The 26,729-nt window shown below is 47.1% G+C and overlaps 1 protein-coding gene across 2 annotated transcripts; it reads left to right on the top strand.

Annotated features, from left to right (window-relative positions):
* On the top strand, positions 1-25,293 carry MAS1 (MAS1 proto-oncogene, G protein-coupled receptor). 2 transcript variants are annotated; one of them, XM_059889977.1, is made up of 2 exons: positions 1-312; positions 18,172-25,293. In XM_059889977.1, the coding sequence occupies exon 2, from the start codon at positions 18,207-18,209 to the stop codon at positions 19,182-19,184; it is 978 nt and encodes a 325-aa protein (XP_059745960.1). In that variant the 5' UTR covers positions 1-312; positions 18,172-18,206; the 3' UTR covers positions 19,185-25,293. The 2 variants fall into 2 exon arrangements, with proteins under 2 accessions (XP_059745960.1, XP_002690422.1); XM_002690376.6 differs by lacking the exon at positions 1-312 and adding an exon at positions 1,514-1,911.
* The last annotated feature ends 1,436 nt before the right edge of the window (positions 25,294-26,729 follow it).

Below are 26,729 nucleotides of genomic sequence, written 5' to 3' on the forward strand. Positions count from 1 at the left end.
GTGAAAGGTTCATAGATCCGGACAGTCCCTGAGCTTCTGAGGAGTGGAGCGCTCCCCGTCCTTCATTCCTCTTTCCCTTCTGGTCTCTTCCTTCCCGCCCGTGACCTTGGCACCTTCTCAGCCAGCCTGATCCTTCTCTCCCAATCGTACTTGCTTCTGCGTGTCTGATCTCCTCTCCTCCGACCGCTCCTTTCTCTCGGCCTGGCTGGTGGCCTCAGGCAGTCCCGGTTTCCCTGCAGTTTCTGATGATCCTCGGGGGAAAGGAAAGGTCTTCAGAAGGCTGACTCTCCTTCTTTGGAGCATCGCATCCAGGTAATGAAATCGCACTGAGTCTCCCCCATCTTCTGCTCTGCTGCTCAGCACTGCCTGCCCAGTAGGTGCCCGGACCTCACCTTGTTCTGCCTGCCGTTTGGAGATCTTCGGGGAGGTGCCCTGGTACCCCCCTCCTCTTCCACTGGAGGGCAGAGCCGCAGGTCAGGTTTCCCACAAGGCCAGTTTGGCTGGCCTCTCATCTTCCTGCTTATGAAAACAGTCCGAAGAAAGCTCCGTCTGGGGGTTCCTAAGGCTGCTTTCCCACAGAATCCCAATTTGCTTTCCTGCCCTCTGTTGATCGAGTCAGTCCCAGGAGTCCACAGCTACTTTGCCACAGTAACCATGAAGGAATACTTTGGGGAAAAAAAAAAAAAGGAATAAATGCTGCCACAAATGGGTGGTGGGGGTCTTCACCGCAAGGCTTGGCTACTCAGACCTTCCAGAAGCCTCTTGCTTGGTCTTGGCACCTTCACGTGGGGTCTGTTGACCAAGAAGAGGGTCTTGGGAGAAAGTAACTTGGCTGCCTGGGTGAGGATCTGCATCTCACAGAAACAGCTGCTCCCAGGAATCATCTTTGAGCCAGGCTGAGATGCGAGCTGGGCACTGGTGCTCGTCCACCCCTGGGACCCAGTTCTGGGCTCTCTCTCTCCTTCTCCCTCCTGCGTTGCATCACGTTTGCACACTCACATGGGCATGAGACTCTCTGAACATGGGTTGTAGGAAAGGGAAGTGTCAGTCGCTTAGTCGTGTCCGACTCTTTGCGACCCCATGGGTTGTAGCCCGCCAGGCTCCTCTGCCCAGGGGATTCTCCAGGCAAGAACACTGGAGTGGTTTGCCATGCCCTTCTCCAGGGGATCTTCCCCACCTAGGGATCAAACCCAGGTCTCCCTCATTGCAGGCAGATTCTTTACCGTCTGAGCCACCAGGGAAGCCCTGCAGGAAGGGAGGGGATGTTTAATTGTTTAACCACATGTCCCTCACTGTGCAGGTGTGTTCCTACACCTCATTTAACCATTGCAGCTTTGGGTCGTGATGAGTTCCATTCTACAGGGGACAAGACTGAGTCTTCCAGAGCTTGGCAGAGATCACTTGGCCAGTCACAGGCTGAGTCAGGAATCTGAGCTGCGGCTGTCTTTCGGCTACACACGTGATTTTGCCCTTCTGTGCAGTGTTTCTCTGGGCTGTCTTCTTCCTCAACCCTGGCTGGCCCTGGTGGTTTGGGGTAGGGGGGAGGTCAGTCACCTCACGTGATCACCAGCCTAGTCCCACTCTGGATCGGAGTGAAGATTTTCACTTGAGCGTGTCACTGAGCGATGCCATTTGAAGCACAGCTTCTGCTGATAAGCGTGGGACCATCTGCTTGGCACATCTCGAATTTTTTCAGCAGTGGGAGAGCAGCTCTGATTTCCTCAGAGAAGGCAGGCTGCAGCCTGCCTGGAGGGGATGTGGGCACAGGGGACCCTGCAGGTTGGCAGGACAGCAGCGCCCAGGACGCCAAGGTCCAGCCTCCCGGCCGCCACCTCTGACTCTCTCTGAGTGAATGGACTGCGTGAGCCTGCACCCTGGTTTCTAATTGTTCAGCTGACCTTGACAACCAAAGTAAGATTTTTCCATCTTCCAAAAGCTATTGCCCGGGCCACTCTTTCTGTGCTGGTGGTTTTAACGGTGTCTTAGATGTCTGCTCTGTGTTGCCAAAAACCTCTCTCTCCTGCCTTTGTTTTGGAAAATTTGCTTCTATTGCTGCATTAACTGTCCCCGGACGTCGGTTTTCAACTTTTGGGGTCGAAACTTCCACACTAACTTTTTCTTTCTGACTCGTGACAGGGGGTGAGAATCTTGGGGGCAAGAATCTTGGCAAGAATCTCAGTTCCCAGAGTCAGTGGTGGACTTAGAGGTGGTCAAGGTTGTTTAAGGGGATATTATCAGGGATAAAGGAATTGGGGTTTGAAGGGGTTGTTACCGTGTGTTTGATTCCTCTGGGGACATCACTTGGCTGGAGGCAGCGGGGTTGAGTCTCCTCTGCCTTCCTCAGAGGGTACGGTGTGTTAGTCGTGGTTTCCGTCGCTTCTCAAGTCAGGTGCGCAGGTGGCGAGGTTCTGTTGAAAGGATTCCCCTGTTCTTTGATGTGAGCATCTTGGCAGCATTTCCCAGGCAGGGTGGGTAAGGGGAACTGGAGAGAGAACATGCAGGATTTCGTCCGATCGCTATGCAGAGAGCAGGGAGAAGGTGGTAAGAAGCCCACCGCTAGGTATCTTGACCTTGGCATCATGACATTTGGGGCTAGAAATTCTTCCCTGTGGGAAACTCTTTCCTGTGGGAAGCTCCTAGGATGTTGAACAGCATCCCTGGTCTCAGCCCACCGATGCCAGTTCCCTCCTCCTCTCAGCGTGACCATCAAAACGCCGAATGTCCCCTCAGATATAAAATCACCCAACTCCCCCCACGTTCGAGATGAGTGGTCTAAGGTGACCTTGCTGTACCCTTGGAAAGGGAGTGAGGAGTTTCTGCTTCTCTGTGCAGACGGCTCGAGGGAACGAGGCATTTAATACAAGGACAGATGTCCCTGCCGGCACATTCCCATCAGATCCGGTGCCTGCCATGGAAATTCCACCTCTCGAATGGGTCTCTGTTTGTCCAGGTTACCGCACACACACAGAGGCAGGTGCCCGTCTCTCCGGAGCTGCACACCCGCACAGTCCAGCCTGGGGGCCGGTCCCTCCTTTCGGTTGCCTAGGAGCGTACGAAGTTTCAGGTGGCCTACCCTGGACGCTGGCTGGCTTCTCACTCTTGCTCTTTTTCCTTTCCTTTCCTTTCTCCCTCCTTCCCTCCCTCCATCCCTCTCTTCCTTCCTTCCTAAGACGGCTATGATAGCCTGAGAATTCAGGACCAGGGCGGACCTTGGGCACCTGAGTGGAGAGGGAGCTATGGCAGAGGATGCTTTTCTTTCTAGATTTTAAGAGAAAACTTCAGCAAGCACCTGAACAGAGCCTTTAAAACTCTGCCTTCTACCTCCTTGAAGCTGGAATGCCCCCATGACTCTGCCCTCTCTCATCTCTCTTGCTTTTCTGTCACCCTCGCTGCCCATCTGTTCACTGAGAAGTGAATGCAGGTAGCAGTTTCAAGTAGACCTGCCAGCCCGCTTCCTTAAACATCTATGGAAACCACCACGCTTGTTTTCTCTGCTTGTTGATTTATGATCTCAGTTCGGCGTTTCCATGAGACTTGTACTGGCAAAGTGCTTTTCAGTCTCTAGCTTTTCTGACACCCCAGGCTTCCAGAAATACAGTAAAATATGTGCCAACGCTGCGAAGAACCTGGGGTTCAGAGGGGCTAAGCTGCTTTGTTCAGGACTCACACTTGAACAAAGGTCAGTTGGAGTGAAAGTGTGGCTCTCAGGCAAAGTAGGATAAACAGACAGAATACAGTCACCCCTGGGACATAATTTGAACAATGTCCAACTTTTTTTTCTGAACATTTCTTTTGCATTCAAATGCTTTACTGACTATGATTCTTTTATGTTTGCGGGAGGGAGGTGGGTGTTATGTTCTATCATAGCCTGGTTCATCATCAGTTCAGTTCAGTTCAGTCACTCAGTCCTGTTTGACTCTTTGCGACCCCATGGACGGCAGCATGCCAGGCTTCCCTGTCCATCACCAACTCCCAGAGCTTGATCAAACTCAAGTCTATCTAGTCAGTGATGCCATCCAGCCACCTCATCCTCTGTCATCCCCTTCTCCTCCTGCCTTCAATCTTTCCCAATCAGGGTCTTTTCCAATGAGTCAGGTCACCAAAGTATTGGAGCTTCAGCTTTAGCATCAGTCCTTTCAATGAATATTCAGGACTGATTTCCTTTAGGATTGACCGGTTTGATCTCCTTGCAGTCCAAGGGACTCTCAAGAGTCTCCTTCAACACCACAGTTCAAGAGCATCAGTTCTTCAGCACTCAGCTTTCTTTTTGGTTCAACTCTCACACCATACATGACTATTGGAAAAGCCATAGCTTTGACTAAATGGACCTTTGTCAGTAAAGTAATGTCTCTGCCTTCTAATATGGTGTTAGGATTATCCTAGCTTTTCTTCCAAGGAACAAGCACCTTTTAATTTCATGGCTGCAGTCACCATCTGCAGTGATTTGGGATCCCAAGAAAATAAAGTCTCTCACTGTTTCCATTGTTTCCCCATCTATTTGCCATGAAGTGATGGGACCGGATGCCATGATCTGAATTTTTTGAATGTTGAGTTTTAAGCCAGTTTTTTTTTTTTTTTTTTTACTCTCCCCTTTAACTTTCATCAAGAGGCTCTTTAGTCCCTCTTCACTTTCTGCCATAAAGGTGGTGTCATCTGCCTATCTGAGGTTATTGATATTTCTCACTGCAATCTTGATTCCAGCTTGTGCTTCTTCCAGCCCAGCATTTCTCATGATGTACTCTGCATAGAAGTTAAATAAGCAGGGTGACAATATACAGCCTTGACGTACTCCTTTTCCAATTTGGAACCAGTCTGTTGTTGCATGTCCAGTTCTAACTGTTGCTTCCTGACCTGCGTACAGATTTCTCAGGAGGCATGTAAGGTGGTCTGGTATTCCCATCTCTTAAGAATTTTCCACAGGTTATTGTGATCCACACAGTCAAAGGCTTTAGCATAGTCAGTGAAGCAGAAGTAGATGGGTTTTTTTTTTTCTGGAATTCTCTTGCTTTTTCGATGATCCAATGGATGTTGGCAATTTGACCTCTGGTTCATCTGCCTTTTCTAAATCCAGCTTGAACATCTGGAAATTCTCAGTTTACATACTGTTAAAGCCTGTCTTGGAGAATTTTGAGCATTACTTTGCTAGCGTGTGAGATGAGTACAATTGTGTGGTAGTTTGAACATTCTTTGGCATTGCCTTTATTTGGGATTGGAATGAAAATAGACCTTTTCCAGTCCTGTGGCCACTACTGAGTTTTCCAAATTTGCTGGCATTTTGAGTGCAGCACTTTCACAGCATCATCTTTTAGAACTTGAAATAGCTCACCTGGAATTCCATCACATCCACTAGCTTTGTTCTTAGTGATGCTTCCTAAGGCCCACTTGACTTTGCACTCCAGGATGTCTGGCTCTAGGTGAGTGATCACACCATTGTGATTATCTGTGTCATGAAGATCTTATTTGTATAGCTCTTCTGTGTATTCTTGCCTCCTCTTCTTAATATCTTCTGCTTCTGTTAGGTCCATACCGTTTCTGTCCTTATCGAGCCCGTCTTTGCATGAAATGTTCCCTTGGTATCTCTAATTTTCTTGAAGAGATCTCTAGTCTTTCCCGTTCTATTGTTTTCCTCTATTTCTTTGCATTGATCACTGAGGAAGTCTTTCTTATCTCTCCTTGCTATTCTTTGGAACTCTGCATTCAGATGGATATATCTTTCCTTTTCTCCTTTGCCTTTTGCTTCTCTTTTCTCAGCTATTTGTAAGGCCTCCTCAGAGAACGATTTTGCCTTTTTCCATTTCTTCTTCTTGAGGATGATTTTGATCACCGCTTCCTGTACAGTGTTAGGAACCTCCATTCATAAGTTTGTCAGGCACTCTATCTATCAAATCTAACCCCTTGAATCTATTTTTCATTTCCACTGTATAATCGTAAGGGATTTGATTTAGGTCATATGTGGATTGTCTAGTGGTTTTCCCCACTCTCTTCAAGTCTGAATTTTGCAATAAGGAGTTCATGAACTGAGCCACAGTCATTTTCTGGCCTTGTTTTTGCTGACTGTAAGAGCTTCTCCATCTTCAGCTGCAAGGAATATAATCAATCTGATTTCGGTATTGACCATCTGGTGATGTCCACATGTTGAGTTGTCTCCTGTGTTGTTGGAAGAGAGTGTTTGCTATGACCAGGGTGATCTCTTGGCAAAACTCTGTTAGCCTTTTCCCTGCTTCCTTTTGTACTCCAAGGCCAAACTTGCCTGATGAGCCAAACAATATGAAAAATGACTCATCGTGGCTTGTATGAAGTGAGGGAATCTGAGCAGGGGAGGAACAGCCATCGGGGAGCAGCCCAGCTAGGTGAAGAGGGTGGTGGTGATACGGCAGGGCAAGAAAGCCATCTGCACAGCAAGGGAGGAAACCTGGGGCCAGGTTCAGGTCTTCTGTTGGGAGACGTGTGTCCCAGGGCAGGAGACAGTGGCAGTGTTAGACACAGGAGAGTGATTGCCAGTAGCGGGGTTGATTGAATAGGTAAATGCTTGAGGGCGATGGGAGCCAGGTTTCTTACCATCAGAGACAGGAATTACAAACGAGAAGGGGAAGAAAACGAAACTGAACTCAGTGATGCTGGATCCAAATTGGAGATACTGATGTGAATTCATTGGTATTCAATGCATATGTAGAAACTTACAAAAATATGGATGTCAGTCTCTATATGTATGTATATATGTATTCATATACATATATTCCTTAGCTCTGTGCCTGGGAGCAGTGACACCTCAGTAGCACTGGGTATTCACAGTATCCAGATCTTGGCTTCTATAGCCCCTTCTCTGCTAGGAGGAACCAGGGCTCCTTGAGAAAAGCCTACTTCCAGGGACTGTGCAGGGAACATACAAGGTGAGTAGTGCCTGGTAAAACATCCGTTTTTTTCTTGGTTTGTTTTGTTTTGTCTTGGCTTGGAAGGCTAAAAACATCAGAGGAGGTATGGAACAGCCTTTTCATACTGTTCATGGGGTTCTCAAGGCAAGAACACTGATATGGTTTGCCATTCCCTTCTTCGGTGGACCAATACTCTGGCCACCTGATACAAAGAACTGACTCATTGGAGAAGACCCTGACACTGGGAAAGACTGAGGGCAGGAGGAGAAGGGGACGACAGAAGATGAGATGGTTGGGTGGCATCACTGACCCGATGGACATGAGTCTGAGCAAGCTCCAGGAGCTGGCGACGGACAGGACAAGCCTGGCGTGCTGCAGTCCATGGGGTCACAAAGAGTCGGACGTGACTGAGCAACTGAACTGAACTGATGGAACAGCAGGGAAGCTCTGATTTCTGTTGTGGATCAGCTGAGGTTTGTGTGCTGCTATGTGAGGCCCAGTTAAAATCTCCAGGGCTATTATTAATAGCGTCTGATAGTCTGGAGAGATGTCTGAGTTAGAACTGTCAACTTGGACTCCATCGGGATATGATAATAGTTGAAATGAGGGAATCGAATGAAACCACCAGTGCATGTTTACAGAGTAAGAAGAGAGGAGGGCCAGGGATGGAGCCTGGTGACCCAAAGAGAGGGTGAGGACAGATCCAGGAAGCGAGACAGAGAAGAAACTACAGAGAGACAGGGGGAGAGCCAGAGGGAAGAAAGCACGTCCAGGCAGCAGTGTCCCCTCGAGGCCACAGCGTGGAGATGCAACGGCATCTCATAACACACGCTGTATCGTGTCTGGGTGAGGTGGGTGTGAGAACTCTATCATTCCTAATCTGTTTCGGGGGACTTGTCTAAAAGCTGTTGAATGGATCACTTTGCTTTAATTGTTTTCTAATAGAGCTGTTGATAGTGGTGATGACTGTGGTCACTCCATTTTGCAGAAGAAAGTAGTGGATGAGCAGAAACTGAAACCATTTTTATTGTTGTTCTGTGTTTGGCATTGGATAGATGGTGCTTTAATAAATAAAAATCTACCCACTGATGAGTAATAACATTCTCTGAGAAACAAAAAGTCCATTCCTTGGAACTTTAAATAAAAATCTTTACTACTAATCACTTTGATTGCGGTAATCACTCTGGTGACATTAAGGCCATTGCTAAATGTCCCCAAAGTTCTATTTGCCTCTTAACGTGGGTGAGTGAATTTCACACACACATCAACTATTGACAGAAGCCTGGGGTGGGCAGGAGAAATAGTGCCCACTTGAACCTGGGCAATGTAGGCTCCATTGCTGGCGTGGCTGCCAACTCAGTGTGTGATCTTGCTAGTCATGAGCTGGATTCCTCACCTGTAAGACAAAGAGTGGTTTACAGTATATATAGAATCCTTTCAACTTCCAAACCTCAATTATCAGCAGAGTACAGGCAGACTTGTAACAGTTGTTACTGTCCAGTTGCTCAGTCGTCTTCAATTCTTTGCAGCCCCCTGGACTGCAGCACATCAGGCTTCTCTGTCCTTCACTATCTCCAGGAGTTTTCTCAAATTCATGTCCATTGAGTCAGTGATGCCATCCAACCATCTCGTCCTCTGTCATCCCCTCCTTCTCCTGCCTTCTATCTTTCCCAGCATCAGGGTCTTTGTAAGGAAATGCTTTTAAGAAAACTTCAAGCTGTATCTTACATCTTCTACCCCAGTTTCAGAGGAAAGAATTTCTAACATATATGGCAAAATATTATATTTACAAAGAATTATTGCAGCTCTGTAAAAGAACATGAAAAAAGAATCTGTCAAAGAAGAAATTCAAGTGACTGTTAACATGAAAAATATTCAAACTCATGAGAGATCAAATAAATGCAAATTAAAGCAAAATGCCTTTTTAATCAGCTACCAAAGTTGGGAATTTTAAAAAGTGGAGATGCTGTGGGGACAAAAAATGTATATATGCTGTGAAAAAAAAAAGTTATACTGTTGATATCAGTATAATTGGTACAGTTTTGGGAAGACAACTTGTTAAAATGTTTTAAAATCTTGAAAAATATTTATACTGTTTAATTCAGCAATTCCACTTTTAGAAATATGTCCTAAGGAGATGATGAAAGACGTGCACAAAATTTGTATCCAAGAAAGTTCATTATAGTCACTTGTTTTTTGAAAAATAATGGTGGAAAGTCAGAAGCAACTGGGATGTCCACAGTTAAAGGATTATTAAAAATAAATCATGGCGCATCCACACAGTGATAGTCAAAGTCATGTTCTTCTGTAATATATGCTGACAGAGAAAATGTTTCCAATATGACACTGAGTGAAAAAAAAGAAAGCAGGCAACCACACAGACTATAAAACGCAGTCTCAATTTTAAAAGACAGTGTATGTGAGATGGGGGAAAAAAAGACTAGAAAGAAACATCCCCAAATGTTCGATCAGGTTAATTTTGAGTAATGGTTTAATGTGTGATTTTTTTTTTCTTACTGAATTTTCCAAATTTTCTTCAGTGAACAAAAATATTGTTTTATAATTAGAGAAAAAAGCAATGAAAAAAAGTTAAATCCCCCTCATTTTGTGTTAAGATTAAACTGGCTACAAAAATGAGCCCATCGGGGGAGCCCTCGGGTCCTCTGGGGCTGTGTAAGCCACACTGGCGGCTCCTTGGCTTCACGTGGACTTGGAATATGGAGACTATCCAGTGGTCTCCATCCAGCATTAGCAGAGTCATAATCAGGAATTAAATGAGAAAAAAAAAATCCTATAACATAAGAGAATGTGATGCCTTCTGTTCCTTAAGTAGGAAGGATTAGAGGCAGGCTAGATTAGAAAATTTATAACAGAGAAGCTATAAAAGGTAAGGTCTTAAAAATAGGATTCCGCCCCAGGGCAGAGTGGGATGAGCTCAGAGAAAGAATCAGGAGCTCCCAGCTGCTGGGCCTGCAGAACTGAGTTGGGATTTTATGTGTCTCCAGCTTCTCTTTAGTGGTCGGCAAAATGCGGGTGGCTGGTTAGAACAGTGGTTTCCAGACTGTTTTTTTTTTAAGTAGGAGACTGGAACTTGGGGGACCTGGATTCCCGCCCTGGCCATCAGGGTTCAGGATCCACGTGAACTTTCAGGCCTCGATGCTCTGCAGGGCCCAGGGAGCAGCGGACTCGGAGCGGATGAGTGGTAGAGCCCCCTGGAGCTGTGTGATGCAGTGACTCTGAACCCTACCCCTGCCGAGTTTTTCCCTGTAAAATGAGGGCAATGTCTCCTTCCTTCCTTATGTTGACTGAAAAAAAAAGAAACAACCCCCACTCAAAACCATACAACCTAAAAATGGATGGTGGTGTTCAGTTGTTAAGTCATGTCTGACTCTGCAACCCCATGGACCACAGCAAGCCAGGCCTCCCTGTCCATCATCAACTCCTGGAGCTTGCTCAGACTCATGTCCATCGAGTCGGTGATGCCATCCAACCATCTCACCCTCTGTCGTCCCCTTCTCCTCCCACCTTCAATCTTTCCCAGCATCAGGGTCTTTTCAAATGAGTCAGTTCTTCCCATCAGGTGGCCAAAGTATTGGAGTTTCAGCTTCAGCATCAGTCCTTCCAATGAATATTCAGGACTGATTTCCTTTAGGATGGATTGGTTGGATCTCCTTGCAGTCCAAGGGATTCTCAAGAGTCTTCTCCAACACTGCATTTCTAAAGCATCGATTCTTCAGTGCTCAGCCTTCTTTTTGACCCAAGTCTCACATCCATACATGACTATTGGAAAAACCTGGATTTTTCCTACTGGAAAAATCTACACATCCATACATAACTACTGGAAAATAATAGTTATGCTTTATTTGGTGGAAAAACAGAGGACAAAAGCTTGAGACACAGCGTCTCAGATCACTCTGAGGGACTGCTTCAGAGGATAAGAGTGGAACCAGGATATATAGGAGCTTTTGCAGCAAAGCCAGGTAGATGGTACACCAAAAGATTACTATTAATTAGAGAAAACCAGGCATCTCAAATTACGGGATTTAATGCATATCTGTGTATGAGAAGATGTAAGGCTGGGCTCACTGAAATGACTCCTTTGATGTGTATCTCAGCTATCTGGGCCCGGATCCCGTGATTTTTCACCCGAGTCTCCTCAGGTGCACCTTTGGGGTGGCTGCAGCATCTGACTGCCTGCTGGTGGGCATCAGGCCTCCATCCTGAGTTCCCTCGGGTCTTACCATCAACGGGGTGGCTCTAATGTTGGCACTTGACGGTTACAACATCCTTTGTTTACTGATAATGGCAGGCGATGTCAGTATTTTCATTCACACTTCTCAGCCTCCCAAGCCGATTGAAGGACCCAGAGCTGACCCGAAGGGAAGTCGCTTTGAACCCTGAAGTCCTATGTGACAGCATTCTCGCACTCCACCTGACGGCTGTCTCCTGGGGACTTGTAGGGAATAAGAGGGAAGAGAGGCTGGGATAGCGCTTCCCAGAATCATGCTCCACTCATATCTGTTCTCAAGCACATGGTGGGGTTTCCACCCACCACTGTGTTGCTGTGTTACTGACCACGTTGCAGGCACAGAGGGCCGTCAAGACATTCTGCCTCCATCCAGGACTGTCAGTTCAGTTCAGTTCAGTCACTCAGTCATGTCCAACTTTTTGCAACCCCATGGACACAATCCAGGACAGTCCCTGCCGGCTAAACACTGTTGTGTTGTATTAGTTGCTCAGTCGTGTCTGACTCTTTGCGACCCCATGGACTGAAGCCTGCCAGGCTCCTCCGTCCATGGAATTCTCCAGGCGAGAATACTGGAGTGGGTTGCCATTCCCTTTTCCAGGGGATCTTCCCGACCCAGGGATGGAATCCGGGTGTCCTGCATTGCAGGCGGAGTCTTTATGTTTTTTTGAGCCACCACGGCAGGTATGTTTGCCACCTAGAAACAGACGTACATAAAGAAGATGCTGTGTGTGTTGAACAGAGGAGCCCACAGGACCAGGACTGGGTTGACCTGGAGACAAGTTACCCACGGTGGTTCATACTGCAGTGCTATTGCTTCCTCCCATCTTCCCTGCTATCTGAGCTAGACGGTCTTGTCAGTGAGTCGCACCCACCCTTCTATTCTCCTTATTCTTCCCGACCTCAAACACCCTAGTCATCCAGCCTCAGAGATGAATGGTATCCAAAATGACCAAGGTGCCCAGAGGAAGAAAGATTTGGGGAGCTGGTGAGCAGATAGGACCAGCTGTGTTCAAGGCACTTCTTGCTACCCTCTGCTATTTCACTTGAGGGACTGAAATTCAGTTTGGTCTGGTAAGTCTGGGAATGTCATTTTTAGTAATGTGTTCATTTAAGTAAAACCGTGCTGCAGCAGATCAATTTGGAGGGTTATTGTTAGTTTTTAGTGAGAATTAGTTTTAATGGGATTTTTTATTTGCTTTCCAACCACATCATGACCAAAGTCTGCCCAGGTACGGGATTCATGAGTTATATTAATCATTAGAGAACCTTTTATTAACTGTGGCTGCCTAGGCTCAAGACAGCGGTTTTCTTTCTCAGGTAACCAGGGTACATTCTCAGGGCCATTGTGATGGGCTTTATTTCTTGGAATAATTCAATAAATATTTATTGAATGGCTATGCCAAGTCCTGGAGAGTCAGACGTGAATAATACAGTTTTGCCTTGGAGGAGTTTGTGGTTTAACAACAGAGATGCAATTTTAACTCTATGGGGAGGAATGCCATGGCTATGGAGGTAATTAATGGGTAACACCGGAGTAGTGGAGGGAATATTAGAACAGGAAGGGATGGCAGCATGAGGGTCTGGGAGGGGCAGATTGGTGCAGGGAGCAAGGAGAACAGGAAATGAGGGGAGTGATCCCAGGAGGCTAGGCCAGAGGCCTGAGACTAGAAGAGGAACACGTGGTCTCAGGTGACTTCTGCATCTGAAATTTACTTTTTCATTTTCATTTTTAAAACAATTTTATTGGAGTATAGTTGATTTGCAATGTGGTGTTAGTTTCAGGTGTATACCAAAGTGAATCAGTTACACACACTGCATTTGGCAAATGCCCAGTAACAATGTTCTAAAGGTCTCGTATGTGTGTCTATTATTAGTATTTTTTAAATGCAGTTCTACTTATTAAAGGATGTAGGCCCTCAGGAGGGAGAACATACAGGTGAGCAGATCTGGAACCCACCCTTCTGTGTGTCCACTGATGCTTCATTCTCAACACACCGTGAACCCAGTTGCTGGTTCCCCCGGCCACTGTCCCTCCTGCTCCCGATCTCAGCCACCAAGCATTTGTCTACACAGCCTCTTCAGATGGGAGGCTCAGTCCACTCACTGCCCTGTCTCTCTCCCCCTTGGTGGACACAGGAATCTGACTGGCCTGCTCTGAAATGTCTCTGGAATCCGTTCGTTCCTCTAGCCACTGTCCTAGTTCTCATTTCTCACTGGGGCTATTTCAACAACACCTTACTGGCTTTCTTGCTCTGTCTGTAACTCCCTTCCATTCAGGCTGTAGACTGTGCAGGGTAACCTTTCTAAAACATGGTTCAGGCCACCTCCCAGGCCTGCACTGAAACTTTAATGGCTCCAGAGCTTTGCAAAGGGTTGTGTTTTTCAAACCATGGCCTAGGACCCATCTGCATCAGAATCCCCTGGGTTATGAAAATTCAGATTCCAAGGCCCCAGCCCAGGCTTCTTGAAATAGTGGGGCCCTGGAATTTGCATTTTTAATAAGGAACCCTATGTACTTTTTAAGCACTACTGTTGGATAAGTATAACCTATAAAATAAGTCTGATATTTAAAGAAGCATCATAGCCAGGCCTTCATGCTTCAGTCCAGTTGTTTCTATGTAAAGCCATACATCCACCCAGGGCCCACCGGGTTCCTCAGACTCCACCACCAACTTCCTGTGCCTCCTGCCGCCACACCCCTGTCCATCTGTTCTCTTTTCTTAAAATGCCTTTCTTTCTCTTCCTCAGCTAACAGACTCCTATTGACCTTTCAAGGCCCAGCCCTGTGAAGCCTTCCTTGAAATCCTGAGACGTGGCTTCCTGGTGTGTGCTTGCTCTGATGCGATCAGTCTCCTTTATTCCATTTCCCATACTGAATTAGTTTCAGTTCGGCCTGCCTCCCCTGCCAAACTGTGCATGAGGTTGTATCTTGTTTATTTCTGCATCTTTGACTCTTAGTATGGTAACTGAAACCTACATGTTGGTTGGAAAATGAAAAGATCACCTATCTTCAGAGAGGGACTTGGTGACTTGGGTTTGACTGTAATAGAAAAATGCAGTTTGGTCTCGTGGGTTGAAACATCTTTCCTAACTGATTTTCACGAGTACACGAGCGCTCTCATGCACGCAATGACAAACTAAAGGCTGAATGGTGCTGTGGTCCACACGAGATTCTGGCGTCTGAACCTGAGTCAGAAAGATTGTTCTTGTCCCTTTTCTTAGAAATTTTGATTAGGTCCTGATTTTACGTTCTAGTCTTCGATTTTGGTTTAAGTTCTCTTGGCTTTGACAGCCCCGCTAGACCTGCAGCAGCCAATACGGTGGCCACGGGCCCGCGTGGCCACCTACGTGTGAGACGTGGCTGGTCGGAGGCAAGATGCTCCGTGAGAGTAGGATACACACTGGGTTCTGGAGACTTAATGTGAAAAAAGAAACTGAAGTAGCCCATTAATCATTATAAATCAGTTACATGTTCAAAATGAGATTTTGAGTACACTGGGTTAAATAAAATATTGAAATTCATTTCGCTTGTTTCTCCTTATATTTTATGGCTCTCAGAAAACCTTAAATTACGCATATGGCTCACATTGCATTTCTGTTGGACAAAGCTGATCGAGACCCTTCCTCCCTCTACCATTTTTGTGTCTCAGGCTATTCTGTTTGTTTCTTCTCTCCCCCTGAAACACTATTACCACCACCACCACCACCAAAGCACCCAGCTCTGAAGTGCACACCATCCAACCATCTCACTTACCACCCCCTTACTGTGACCATCTACAGACCCCCGGGCCGCTCTCTCAAATTCCTTGAAGATTGAACACCTGGCTCACAGCCAGCTTTTCTCTAACGATGTCCTGTATTCCAGCCCTGTTTCCCAGTGATTTCAATGTCTATGTAGACAATTCTAACACTCGGGTCTTGATCTCATGTCAGAAGATATTGTCTTCCCGTGTCCTCTAGCTATTCACTCCCATGGTCATGGGCTACATGTATCAATACCAATAACCACACTTATCAATACCAATAATCAATACCCAAACCACGCCACCGCAGGCTCGGCTTTGGGCATCCCGCTCTTCGACCTCTGCCTCCGATTTTCCAGTTCTCTGCCTTCAGGACTCGGGCCTCAGCAGTCAGTTCTCTGACACCGATGGGATCTACAAAGGCTCCTATTTCCTGTTCACCAACTCTCACCTCTCTCCTGGCCTCAACTCTCTCCTAATCTTGTTGGATTCCATAGTCTCTGCACTTCAGTTCCTTTGGTCTCCAGTTTCCTTTGCACCAGCCCGGTAGAACCCCAATCCTGGCTAAATCCAACTCTCCTCTTTCTGCACATTCACACCTGGACAGCTGAGCCATAGCTGGAGAAAAACAAGTGCTAATCATCTCACTCAAGATTCCTGAGCCCCAGTCCAGGCAGGCTCTGTTTGCCTAGAAATGTTGCTCTCTTTCCTGCTTTCACTTAATTACATCTTGCCCGCTCTCCTTAAACTCATAACACCTCCTCATTCTTAGCAGATGACCTTGCTCTTGACTTTGCTGAAAACAGAGATACTGTACATCCAAAAGAGAACTTGTAACTTCTAACACCCCCTCTTCACTTTACCTAGCTGTCTGTACTTTAAACTGCACACTCGGCCTTCCCTCCTGCTCTCATGAATAAATTATGCTCCTAGTCTCCCAGATTCTTTTGCTTCCTTCTCCTCATCCCCCAACCCCTAAGCTTTGAAATGCCCCAAGGCTCAGTCCTTGGACCTCTTCTCCTTTTTAAGGACCCAGGTTTCATAAGCAATCTCATCTAGCCTCATGATTTTATACTTCACCTGTTCTCGCTGCTTCTGCCCCAACCCCAGCTCCCAACATGCTCCAAGACAGCTACATGTGGCAGCTGCATAAGATTCCCAAGCTCCGTATGACCCCTCCCAACCCGCTCCCCCTGCGCCTTGTCCAGACAACAAATGGCTAAAAGCCATTCTCTTTTCCTACAATAACTCCTGTCTCACCTGGTAGCAACTCAGAGTGCATCTAGACCCTAACCACGTCTCACTGCCTCCACAATTACACTCTGATTCCGCCGTGGTCCAGGCTTTTCTTTCCTCTGTGGCGCTTATTCCAATCGAAAATCCATTGGTTTGTTGCTGCTGTTACTGGGTATTGACTGCCTCCCACTGAAATATAAACTCCCAGAGGTTGGCACTTTGTCTGTTTCATTCACTGCTGTAGCCCCATTCCTGGAACAGTGCCTGACCTGAAGTTGGCATTGAATAAATCTTTGATGGACGAACTTGGGGAACACGGCTATCTCACACCTACAAACTTTTAACAAAGCCTGGTCTGTACAGCAGTGCCGTGGGACTGTGAATTCTGGGCCTTGCATTGGGCTCCTGAGAGCTTTGGAGTCTCTCCCTCTATGGTCTGATTATGAAACGAAAAGAGAATGTGGTCCAGGAAAAATAATTTCCAGCATCTCAGCAGAGCAACTGAGGGGAGTGTTGGTAAGGAGAGGAGAGCTAGCTGTGTGGGCTCCAGGGTCTCATCACCTAGAATGTGACCACCACTCCCGCACCTGCTCCCAAAATAGCACGTCTAGGTTCTGTTCTGCCTCTGGTGAGGTCATGAGGAAAGGCGGCAGTCTGTGAACTAACTTTTTCTTTATTTTTGGCTGTGCTGAGTCCTTATTGCTGTTTGGGCTTCCCTCTAGTTGTGGCGATCGGGGGCTGCTCCCTTGGTTGCTGCGTGCTGACTTCTTATTGCAGTGGCTTCTCTTGTTGCAGAGCCTGGGTTTAGGGGCAGGTGGGCTCAGGAATTGCAGGCTCTAGGACACAGGTCAGTAGTTGGAGCACACAGGCTCAGCTGCCCCATGGCACGTGAGATCTTCCCGGATCTGAGATTGAAGTAGTTGGGGCACACAGGCTCAGCTGCCCCATGGCACGTGAGATCTTCCTGGATCTGAGACTGAACTGGTGTTCCTTGCATTGCAAGGCAGAGTCTTTACCACTGAGCCACTGGGGAGCTCCTAGTAAGTAACTTTCTAAAGGTCGATTATTTTGCACATATAGGGCCCTGGTCTGCAAGGACCAAAGCAGAGAACAATATTTTACCACCACCATCAAAAATAAAAAGCCAAGGACTCCATGAACAGAAGCAAAGAAGGTGACCTCTGTGGGCACCTGCCTTTTCTGTTCCCCAGCAGTGGAAGTGGCTTATGTACATTTGTTACATAATAGGAAAGGGGAGGGGGGCGTGCATACATTTATTTAGCAGTTCCTAAAGTGTGAGGGGAAATTGCTGATAATGGTGTTTTGCAGTCTCAGATATTTAGCATTTTACTGGGCTTGGGTCAGGGCTTTGTTTACTATTGATCGGTAGTGTTTTCCAGCGTGGTCTGGCCCATGGAGCTCGGGGATGTGAATACATCTTGTTGAAATGTGCCATCTGTTCCCCAGGGATGGTTTGCACTGCACACTTGGTCTGAGTTAGGTACACAGCTTCATCACAGATATTGAGACTATAGAAAACACATACTTCTAATTGGTCACACTTGTGAAAATATTGGTGCACTATTGAACCTATTTTTTTCTATGTCTCCCTTCTCACTCACCCATCACTTATGGCACTTTGTTCAGTAAAAGGTGACAGCAATAGTGTGGCCCCAACATGTACTTTGTCATCGAATTCTAACGCGGTTAACCTGGTCTCTCAGGCCAGGAGATGAAGGAACAGAAGATGAGATGATTTTCAAAACGCCGTTCAGAAAGCTTGGGCTAGACCAGAAATGGACACCAGAAACCTGATCCTCTTGCTCTGATGGACCCCCTTTGGTGCTGAACCACAAGCAACAGTACAGAGCCAAAGGCTGCCGGGGGGGCTTCCAAAAGGCCATTAGATCAGTTCTCTCTTGGTGAAGTGCCTCATTTTCACCTTCGTTGGAAAGAGAATTGTACAGTCCAGTAGACATGTTCTCCTGTATGACATGAAGGTTACAAGCCATAGCTGAAATCTTTTACTGCAATTCATCAACCTTGATTTTCTTTCTAAACTTATTTACAGAAAACTACCCGAAGAACCCAGACTGAGGCCCCCTCATGGATGAGGCAAACGGGACATCATTTGTTGCTGAGGAGCCCTCCAACGCCTCAACCAGCGGGAACACCTCCGTCAAGGACCCGCGCCGGGAAATTCCCATCGTGCACTGGGTGATCATGAGCATCTCCCCGCTGGGCTTTGTTGAGAACGGAATCCTCCTCTGGTTCCTCTGCTTCCGGATGAGAAGAAACCCCTTCACCGTCTACATCACCCACTTGTCCATCGCGGACATCTCGTTGCTCTTTTGCATCTTTATTCTGTCTGTTGATTATGCTTTAGATTACGAGCTGTCTTCTGGCTATTACTACACAATTGTCACGTTATCGGTGACGTTTCTCTTTGGCTACAACACAGGCCTGTACCTGCTGACGGCCATCAGCGTGGAGAGGTGCCTGTCTGTCCTGTACCCCATCTGGTACCGGTGCCACCGCCCCAAGCACCAGTCGGCATTCGTCTGTGCCCTCCTGTGGGCACTCTCCTGCTTGGTGACCACCATGGAATACGTCATGTGCATTGACAGTGAGGGACAGACCCACTCCCGAGGAGACTGCAGGGCCGTGATCATCTTCATAGCCATTCTGAGCTTCCTGGTCTTTACTCCCCTCATGGTGGTGTCCAGCACCATCTTGGTGGTGAAGATCCGGAAGAACTCGTGGGCGTCCCACTCCTCGAAGCTGTACCTGGTCATCACCGTCACCATCATCATATTCTTCATCTTCGCCATGCCCATGAGGCTCCTCTACCTGCTCTATTACGAGTACTGGTCGACATTCAAGAACTTGCACCACGTTTCTCTTCTCTTCTCTACCATCAATAGCAGCGCCAACCCTTTTATTTACTTCTTTGTGGGCAGCAGCAGGAAGAAGCGGTTCAAAGAGTCCTTGAAAGTGGTTCTGACCAGGGCTTTCAAAGATGAAATGCAGCCCAGGCAACCAGAAGACCACACGGCCACCACAGCAACCGAGACTGTTGTCTGACCAGCGGAAGGAGATCGTATAGACCAAAACAGTGGGACAAAGATGAGCCGCAGTTTGTACTTGGGAATGAAAATGAATACCCCCTAAAATACGATATGGAAGGACACCCTACCCCACATGCATGAGATGCAAATTAATGCTGAGGTTGTACTCTTGTGTTGTACCTTCTGGAAATGCCTGACTACGTGTCGAAATTTCATCCTTTCTGTAACTTCCAAAAAATTCCTTCTATTCCTCTTCAGCTCTCCTGGAAGCATTTCTCCATGAACTATAAAAATTACACCAGCAGGAAGGTTTACAGGTGTGTAAAGGCACAAGTATTTGATGAACCTTGAAAAAGTAAAGCCATATTGTAGGAAGAACATGAGTTTTGGAATCAGACTGACTCTGTCCTTTGCCGCTGGTTTGACCTGTTTTAACCCCCAGGGACCTCATTTCCTCAGTATAAAATGGAAGCAGTAGTAGTCCATACCTCCTGGACTTGTGGTGAAGATGACACTGGAAGATGAGGTATGCGAAGGGTCTGGCACACGTCAGTGTTAAGAAACATCAGTCTCTGTGACTCTTTGAAGTGGAAGAAGAAATACACATTTCTGTTTTGTAAAGCACACACACACTCCCACACACACAGCTCTATCATGTACAAATAATTGTTACATGTTTTTAAATGATGACTGTAATTTACAAAGGTCTTCTGTCCGTTTGCTGCACGAGAACTCTTTGTGGGACATCACCATCTGAGATGTTAGGACCCCCAACCGCTGTGTGCTGGGGCATCATTTTGGGTTGGGAGGGGAAGCATTTGGCCACCAGCACAGGAGTTCCTTGCGGCTTCCCTTCCCTCTGTGGGAATGCTTCATGAAATGAAAGTCTGTTTTGAAATCCTTTGCTTGATATAAATGTTCATGAATGAAATCATGCAGGTGATTGTGTTTTTGGAACCTCCTCCCTTCATGAAGAGGGTTATGTATTTATAGTCACAAAGTTCCCATTGGCACAACAGGCCAATAAATCAGCAGACAATTTGTTGGAACCAGGAATAACGGCTTTAATGGGAAAGCTAGCAGACTGAAAAGATGGCAGACTAGTATCTTAAAAGAAAAACCCCATCTTCCCTCACCGGGTTCCTTTTATTTCCAAGAGGGAGAGGGGCCCACTGCGGCACCAACTGGCACCTGGACCTCTTGCTCGAACTGGTGCCTGCCTCACTGCCACTGCGTCCTGCTCATCTCCTTGCCTTGCTCTGGAAGGAGGCTCAGCAGCATGGCTGAGGACAGCATGGCCACATCTCAGAGGGAAACAGGACGTTTCTCCCCAGACAGACCTCAGCAGGATTTCCCCGCACTTCAGTGAGCTGTGGCTTACCTGTTGGGACCTGTGTCTGCACCTTCGGGCGGCACGTCCTAGCCTGGAGACCATGCTTGCTTTCCTGCTCTCCTTTCTGGGCGTCCCACGAAAAATGGCAATGCTCCATGTGGCTCTGTGGGGAGTAAAATGTTCACATCCATAAATGGGCCCATTACTATTTATGAACTTCCCAGGTGGTTCAGTGGTAAAGAATCCACCTGCCACTGTGGGAGACATGGGTTCAGTCCCTGGGTCGGGAAGATCCCCTGGAGAAGGAAATGGCAACCCACTCCAGTACTCTTGCCTGGGAAATCCCTTGGACAGAGGAGCCTGGCGGGCTACAGTCACAAAGAGTCGGACACGACTGAACAAGTATTTCTGTAACTGTTGGGCTCCGAAGGGTCAGAGAAGCTGTGATAACCTGGGTCTCAGTTGCCACCTGTTTCTGCTCCATCCCCTTTCTTTAACAGGAAATGGTCACCTGTAACCAAGGGGGCAGCCTCGCTGGGAGAGATGTATGAGGCTTTCCCACCCAGCCCAGTTTGGAGGTGGGAGGCTTTTCAGTGGGTGATGACATCTGATCAGAAACAAGGCAGCTTGCTTTCAGGAGTCCAGATGGATGTTGAGTGGTGACATTTAGGATGATCTTGTTTTTGATTGAAAACAGAGCATCTTCACTGGGGAAGAACAGAAAACGGGAGATCAGAGTCACTCTGCTTTGTTTATGTCATCTCCCCTAATGCCTCTGGGTCAGTGAAAAATGGAGCAACTTCATCTCGTCTCAAATGGATCTTGGTCTCAAAGAGGAACTCAGATACTCTTGGAAACAAGGAATTTTCACCCAAGGAGAATATGATGAACTAAATGGGAAGCCCCCCACTTACTGCCTTCCTAAAGCGGGGAAATTTAACGTAATAATGAATATAAAAATTCTCCTAATGTTTTAAAGAGTAATGCCTTGTAAAGAAGTGAGAGTCAGAATCTGACAGGGTTTCCAGGACAAATATCTCTCTCTTCATCTAAAACCTGCTCCCAAAAGTGATTTATAAAGTTAAAACTAAAACAAGAAGAGTTAAAATAATATGCAAATATGAAGAGGAGACTAGATCATCATTTATATCCACTGGATATTTAGACAATCTGCTTAAGTCATCATGGCTTACTAGGTGCCATTCTGAGAATTCCTAGGGCACAGGGATGAGGCTGCTAGAATAGAATGCTTGGTCTTGATGAAGAGGAAGGATTTGAAGCATTTCTGCTGCAAATATTCACACATGGCTTTCTCTGCCAAACTCCAGGATCAGAACAAGGCCAAGATGAGCAAGTAGAAGCCCCGGTCTTCTAGAATAGGAGAGGAAGGTACACACAGGCAACTACAGCTCCAAGCTGCACACAGTCAGTGTCAGGAGGGTGTTATAAACAAAGTTGGGTGGCAGTCAGGAGAAAGGGGAATCCAATCTTTTGTAGTAAAAGGGGAATGTTCCATGGAGGTACCCTTTGGTTGCTGGAAGGGAGGTGGGATTTCAAAAAACTAAGGAGCGAGAGGATTCCAGGCAGAGGGCAGGCAGGAGTGAAGGCAAGGACACGCCACATGGGGTGGGGGTGGGAGGGGTGCTGGGGAGCAAGGCCAGCCACTCTCAGTCTGCAGACCAGCTGGGGAAGTGGTCCTTGGAGACCCATCTGCTCCTGCCCACCACCCCCTCCTGTCTCTTTGTCGCTATTATTTTTGGCATCCTGGCACCACATTCCTCAAGTTCCTTGGAATACGGCTCCCAGGCCTCTTTCTCTTCCCACTCACATTGTCGTCCAGCCTGGCCAGGGTGGCATTCTAATGTCTTAGAATTTCTCCACAAGTCCTCCACTGGCCTGCTTCCCTGTGTCAATTCAAGGGACCTGCAGCTCCTCTCCTTTCTGGGCTGTACCCTGAGTCTCACTGCAACTCAAGCCAGTCTCCTGGAAACCAAAGCCCCATGGCGCGACTGTCTGATCACAATCACCTGCTTTCTCCCTCACTACCCCTGGGTTTCTACACCACAGAGACCCTTACCTCTGACTGTGGGCCCACCCCTTCTTGAGTCCCCTCTGTGTCATCTCTCGCCCAGTCTGCGAGACCTCTGGTGGCCCGGGTCCAGCCACTCTCATCTTATGTGTCTCTTGAGTCTCTCACCCCCTCATTCTCTGTCCCACCCAGACTGCTGAGTGGAGCAGAGAACCCTCCCTTTGATCTTATTAGGTAAATAGAATAGGGAAAAAGGAGTCCAGAATAGCCGAGTCACAGCACCATAGATGTCGGGGGAGTTTGTAATTTCCTCGGTTCTGTCTCATTGCAACAAAAATATGAAGTGACGGACGGACCAGTATTACAGCTCTGTGTTACAGCTCAGTTTTATTTAGAAAGTAAAGGAAAATAAATCTTTGAGGCATGTGGGCATGCTGACCCAAAAGACTCGAAGAGAAGAGAGGCCCCCAGCCCAATTTTGGCCCCTCTTTTTATATGTGTTTTCTCCTCCCACTGGGCCTGCCCTATGTAAATTGGGATAGCCAGGAGTCCTGCTTGTTTTACCTGAGGTCCTAACTCCAATACTAGGACCTTCCTTTATTCTATTTTTGTGGGCTTTTTCCTTCCTTGTCTTTTAGCCACCACCATTCTGGACTCCTTTTTGCTATTCTACCTAACCGCCTGATCAGGGCTTCTGCCCAGGGGTTGGAGTCCTAGCAGACTGGCCTCTCACCAGGTTCCCTTTAACTCCTCCTCCGTCCACTGGGCAGCTCTTCTGAACTCCCTCTGTCTCCGCACTCTGCCTGGCACTTTCCCCTCACCCTTTTTCTCTCCTCACTACCCTGCTGGATCGATTCCTGAAAAAAGAAAAGCCGTTAGGCAAGAACTCTCAGATTCCCCCACCGAGGAGGACCCCAGCCCCCATAAACCTATTCATTCCACACTTGTTTATAGTTATCAGTCTTGACAGATCCGGTATATCCTGCTGAAAATAGGACCATTTCCCTGAGTACATTTTTACAAAGCAGTCTGATTGAGGTTAGATTCTCTGTGAGCAGTCTCAGTTGAGGCCATTTGTTCCCCAGGGCACTCCCTGTAAGAAAGAGAGTTCTAGGCTAACACTCCCTTTCTAATCTCTCTCAGCCAAGACCAGACTAAATGCTTGGGGCAGAGACCTCGTCTTACAAGGAGGGGAGAAGCGAGCGGACACTGCACTTGGAATGAGAAGAGGAGGGCTAAGGTGTACTAGGTGCGCATGGGTCAGCATGTTACCCTCTGACTCTGTTATCTATACTCTGTAGTATAGATATGTAGACAGTTATCTATATTGTCCAAAGCAGAGCCTGAGGCAAGGATTTTGTGTCTGTAGTCTCTGGGAATACAAGAGGGAGTGAGGAATTCAGACTGAAGCGAGGAAGTCAAAATAGGGTGACTCGGGGAGTACAGGGGCCCAGGACAGTGGGGACCCTCTAAGGGATGCAAGTAACTCACCTCAGAACTGTCCTCCTTGGGGATGAAAGTGGTGCCACCTCCCACCCCTCACAGGCATGAGCCACTCTCAGAGTGACAACCTCCAGCTCTTCTGGGCCTTTCCTGTGTCCAGGTGCAGTGTGGCTCGAGGTGAGAACACTGTTTGCAGGTGACCTCAGGGTAGCCCCGGAGTTGCCTGACAGATTCTGTTCTAATGGAGTAAGATAACCTGCCCCACAAAGTAGCTGTGCCAAGTCAGAGAGATAATGTGCGTGAAACTCCGTGTAAACTGGGAAAGCGCAGTGAAAGTGTCGGTCGCTCAGTCATGTCTGACTTTCTGTGACCCCGTGGACTACAGCCCGTCAGGCTCCTCTGTCCACGGGATTCTCCAGGCAAGAATACTGGAGTGGGTTGCCATTCTCTTCTCCAGGGGATCGTCCCAACCCAGGGATCGAACCTGGGTCTCCTGCATTACAGGAAGATTCTTTACTATCTGAGCCCCTAGGGAAGCCTAAACAGCCACCAAAAGTCAGTTGTTCCTTGAAGACATCATTCTAAGCAATGGACCAACCACAGAAGGACAAACACTACATGATTCCTCACAAGTGAGGTGCCCAAAGAAAGCAAATTCCTAGAGACAGAAAGTGGAGGGGTGGGTGCTAGGGGCTGCAGGAGGAGGAGCAGGGAGCTATTGTCTAGTGGGGACTGAGTTTGAGTCTGGGAAGATGAAAAAGCTCTGGAGACGTGGTGATGGCTGCACATCACTGTGAAAGTCCTTAATGCCACTGAACTGTATACTCAAAAATTAACATGGTGAATTTCATGTGACATCTATTTTAGGAAAATAAAACAATCAGTGCTCACACTTTTGAGGCAGTAGGTGTGCTTCTCAGCTCTCTTGATGGTGTGTAGCCCGTGCTGAGCACCAAGCTCATAGTATTAATGACAAGGAAAGGAGACAGACTTCCTCTGTCACCCAGGGTGCGTGGCCCTGGTGCTGTCCCCAGGGCCAGCACAGAGACAGGAGGTTAATCAACAACATAGCTCAGAGTCAGTATTTTCAGATGAATGTGGTCTCCTCTGAAGCAGACCCACTCGACCTCAGCAAAACCATGCAGAGGTCACAGAGGAAGCCTTTGGGGCTTGGGGGGCCTTGCAATCTATGTTTCAAGAACTCAGCTCTGCCATTTTTTTATTTAAAAGCAGCTGGAAACCATAGTAAATGAATGAGCATGGCTGTGTGCCAATTGTACTTTATTTACAGATACTAAAAATTAAATCTCGTATAATTTATGTGTGTCATAAAAATTCTTTCTTTTTTCTTAAACCATTAAAAAATGTGAAAAATCACTCTTAATTTGTAGAAAAACAAGAAGTGGTGGCCAGCTTTGGTGGCAGCTGTCCCATGCTACTCCTGACCTAGAGAATTTAGGGAATCCCTCTCCTGGAATTGCCTTCGGGTTGACAGCCCATCTACTTGAGATCCTGACCTCGCTGTTTCCTGGAGACTGGACTTTGGAAAAGGACCAGCAGACATCCGGACTCAAACCTGAGGGATGAGACTGGTGTAAAGCTGAGAAATGTCATTTTTCAAAAATCATAAGGTGATACTATTAGCAGAAAATGAAGAAGAAATAATCTATCATCGAAATACTCTTGGTTGTAAATATGATTTCAATTCTATTCTCAGAGACTGTTTTATTCAGCCATACCAAACTGTATTCTCTGAATCCAGAGGCACTTATTGGAGTTTTTCAGGAACTAGGAATGAAATATTGGTGAATAAGAATTCTTGTTAGGGTTTTAGAAGGATAAAACTCTCACATATGGCTCTTGGGTACAGCATGAAAAAACCCTAATTGCTAACAAATTTAAAAAACAGAACATTCTTAATATTGGATTGATTAGTACTTGCAAGCTTTGTACCATCACCATCCTCATGTAAGAACATAAGCCTTGTCCCTAGTTGTGGGATAAATATTTCAGGATATTACTAATGCAAATGTCATGATCACACTGACGTACCGTTGTAGGCTTTTCATCAAAGCATCCCCTTTAGAATGACTCGCTCTTAGTCAAACACAGAAAGCTAACAATATTCCTTAGAACACAAGAAAATAACGGCACAATGAACCACCATTAAAAATCCTTTGGCATCCTTACAGCTTGAGTATGCACAAATATTCACGGGAAATCCAAGTGGGCTCCCAAGCCTTCCTACCTTCCTTCTTCCAAGGAGAGAGGAGATAGATGTGGCTGAGAGAAACCAAGGGGTCCTTTTCCTCCTGCGTCTGACTAAGTCAAAGACTCACTACCCCAGTGAGGGCAGCTCAGATTGCATTTTTGGAGGGCTTACCACCCCCACCCCCATCTTGCCTTTTATCTCTGCAGACCAAGAACAACGGTGTTTGTGATTGAGTGTCAGATTTGAAGGGCCTTCTGTTAGACACATTAAGTAAGGAGATCAATGTTAGTCTCAATTGCATGGAGCGTGTCCATCAGCTGGGTGGCCCTGCTCCATCCTCCCTGTCCTCTGTGTTCTCTGGGCCCGACCTCAGGGAGGCAGGTACAGAGCCCTCTCCACGCCCATCTGCCGGTGTTAATCATCACTCTTAGACTGCTGCTGCTCACTTTGACGTTTTTCTCACAGAATGTATCAGAGAAGGCAATGGCAATCCACTCCAGTGTTCTTGCCTAGAGAATGCCAGGGATGGGGGAGCCTGGCGGGC

Source organism: Bos taurus, chromosome 9 (assembly GCF_002263795.3).
Source record: "Bos taurus isolate L1 Dominette 01449 registration number 42190680 breed Hereford chromosome 9, ARS-UCD2.0, whole genome shotgun sequence".
NCBI classification, from domain to species: Eukaryota; Metazoa; Chordata; class Mammalia; order Artiodactyla; family Bovidae; genus Bos; species Bos taurus.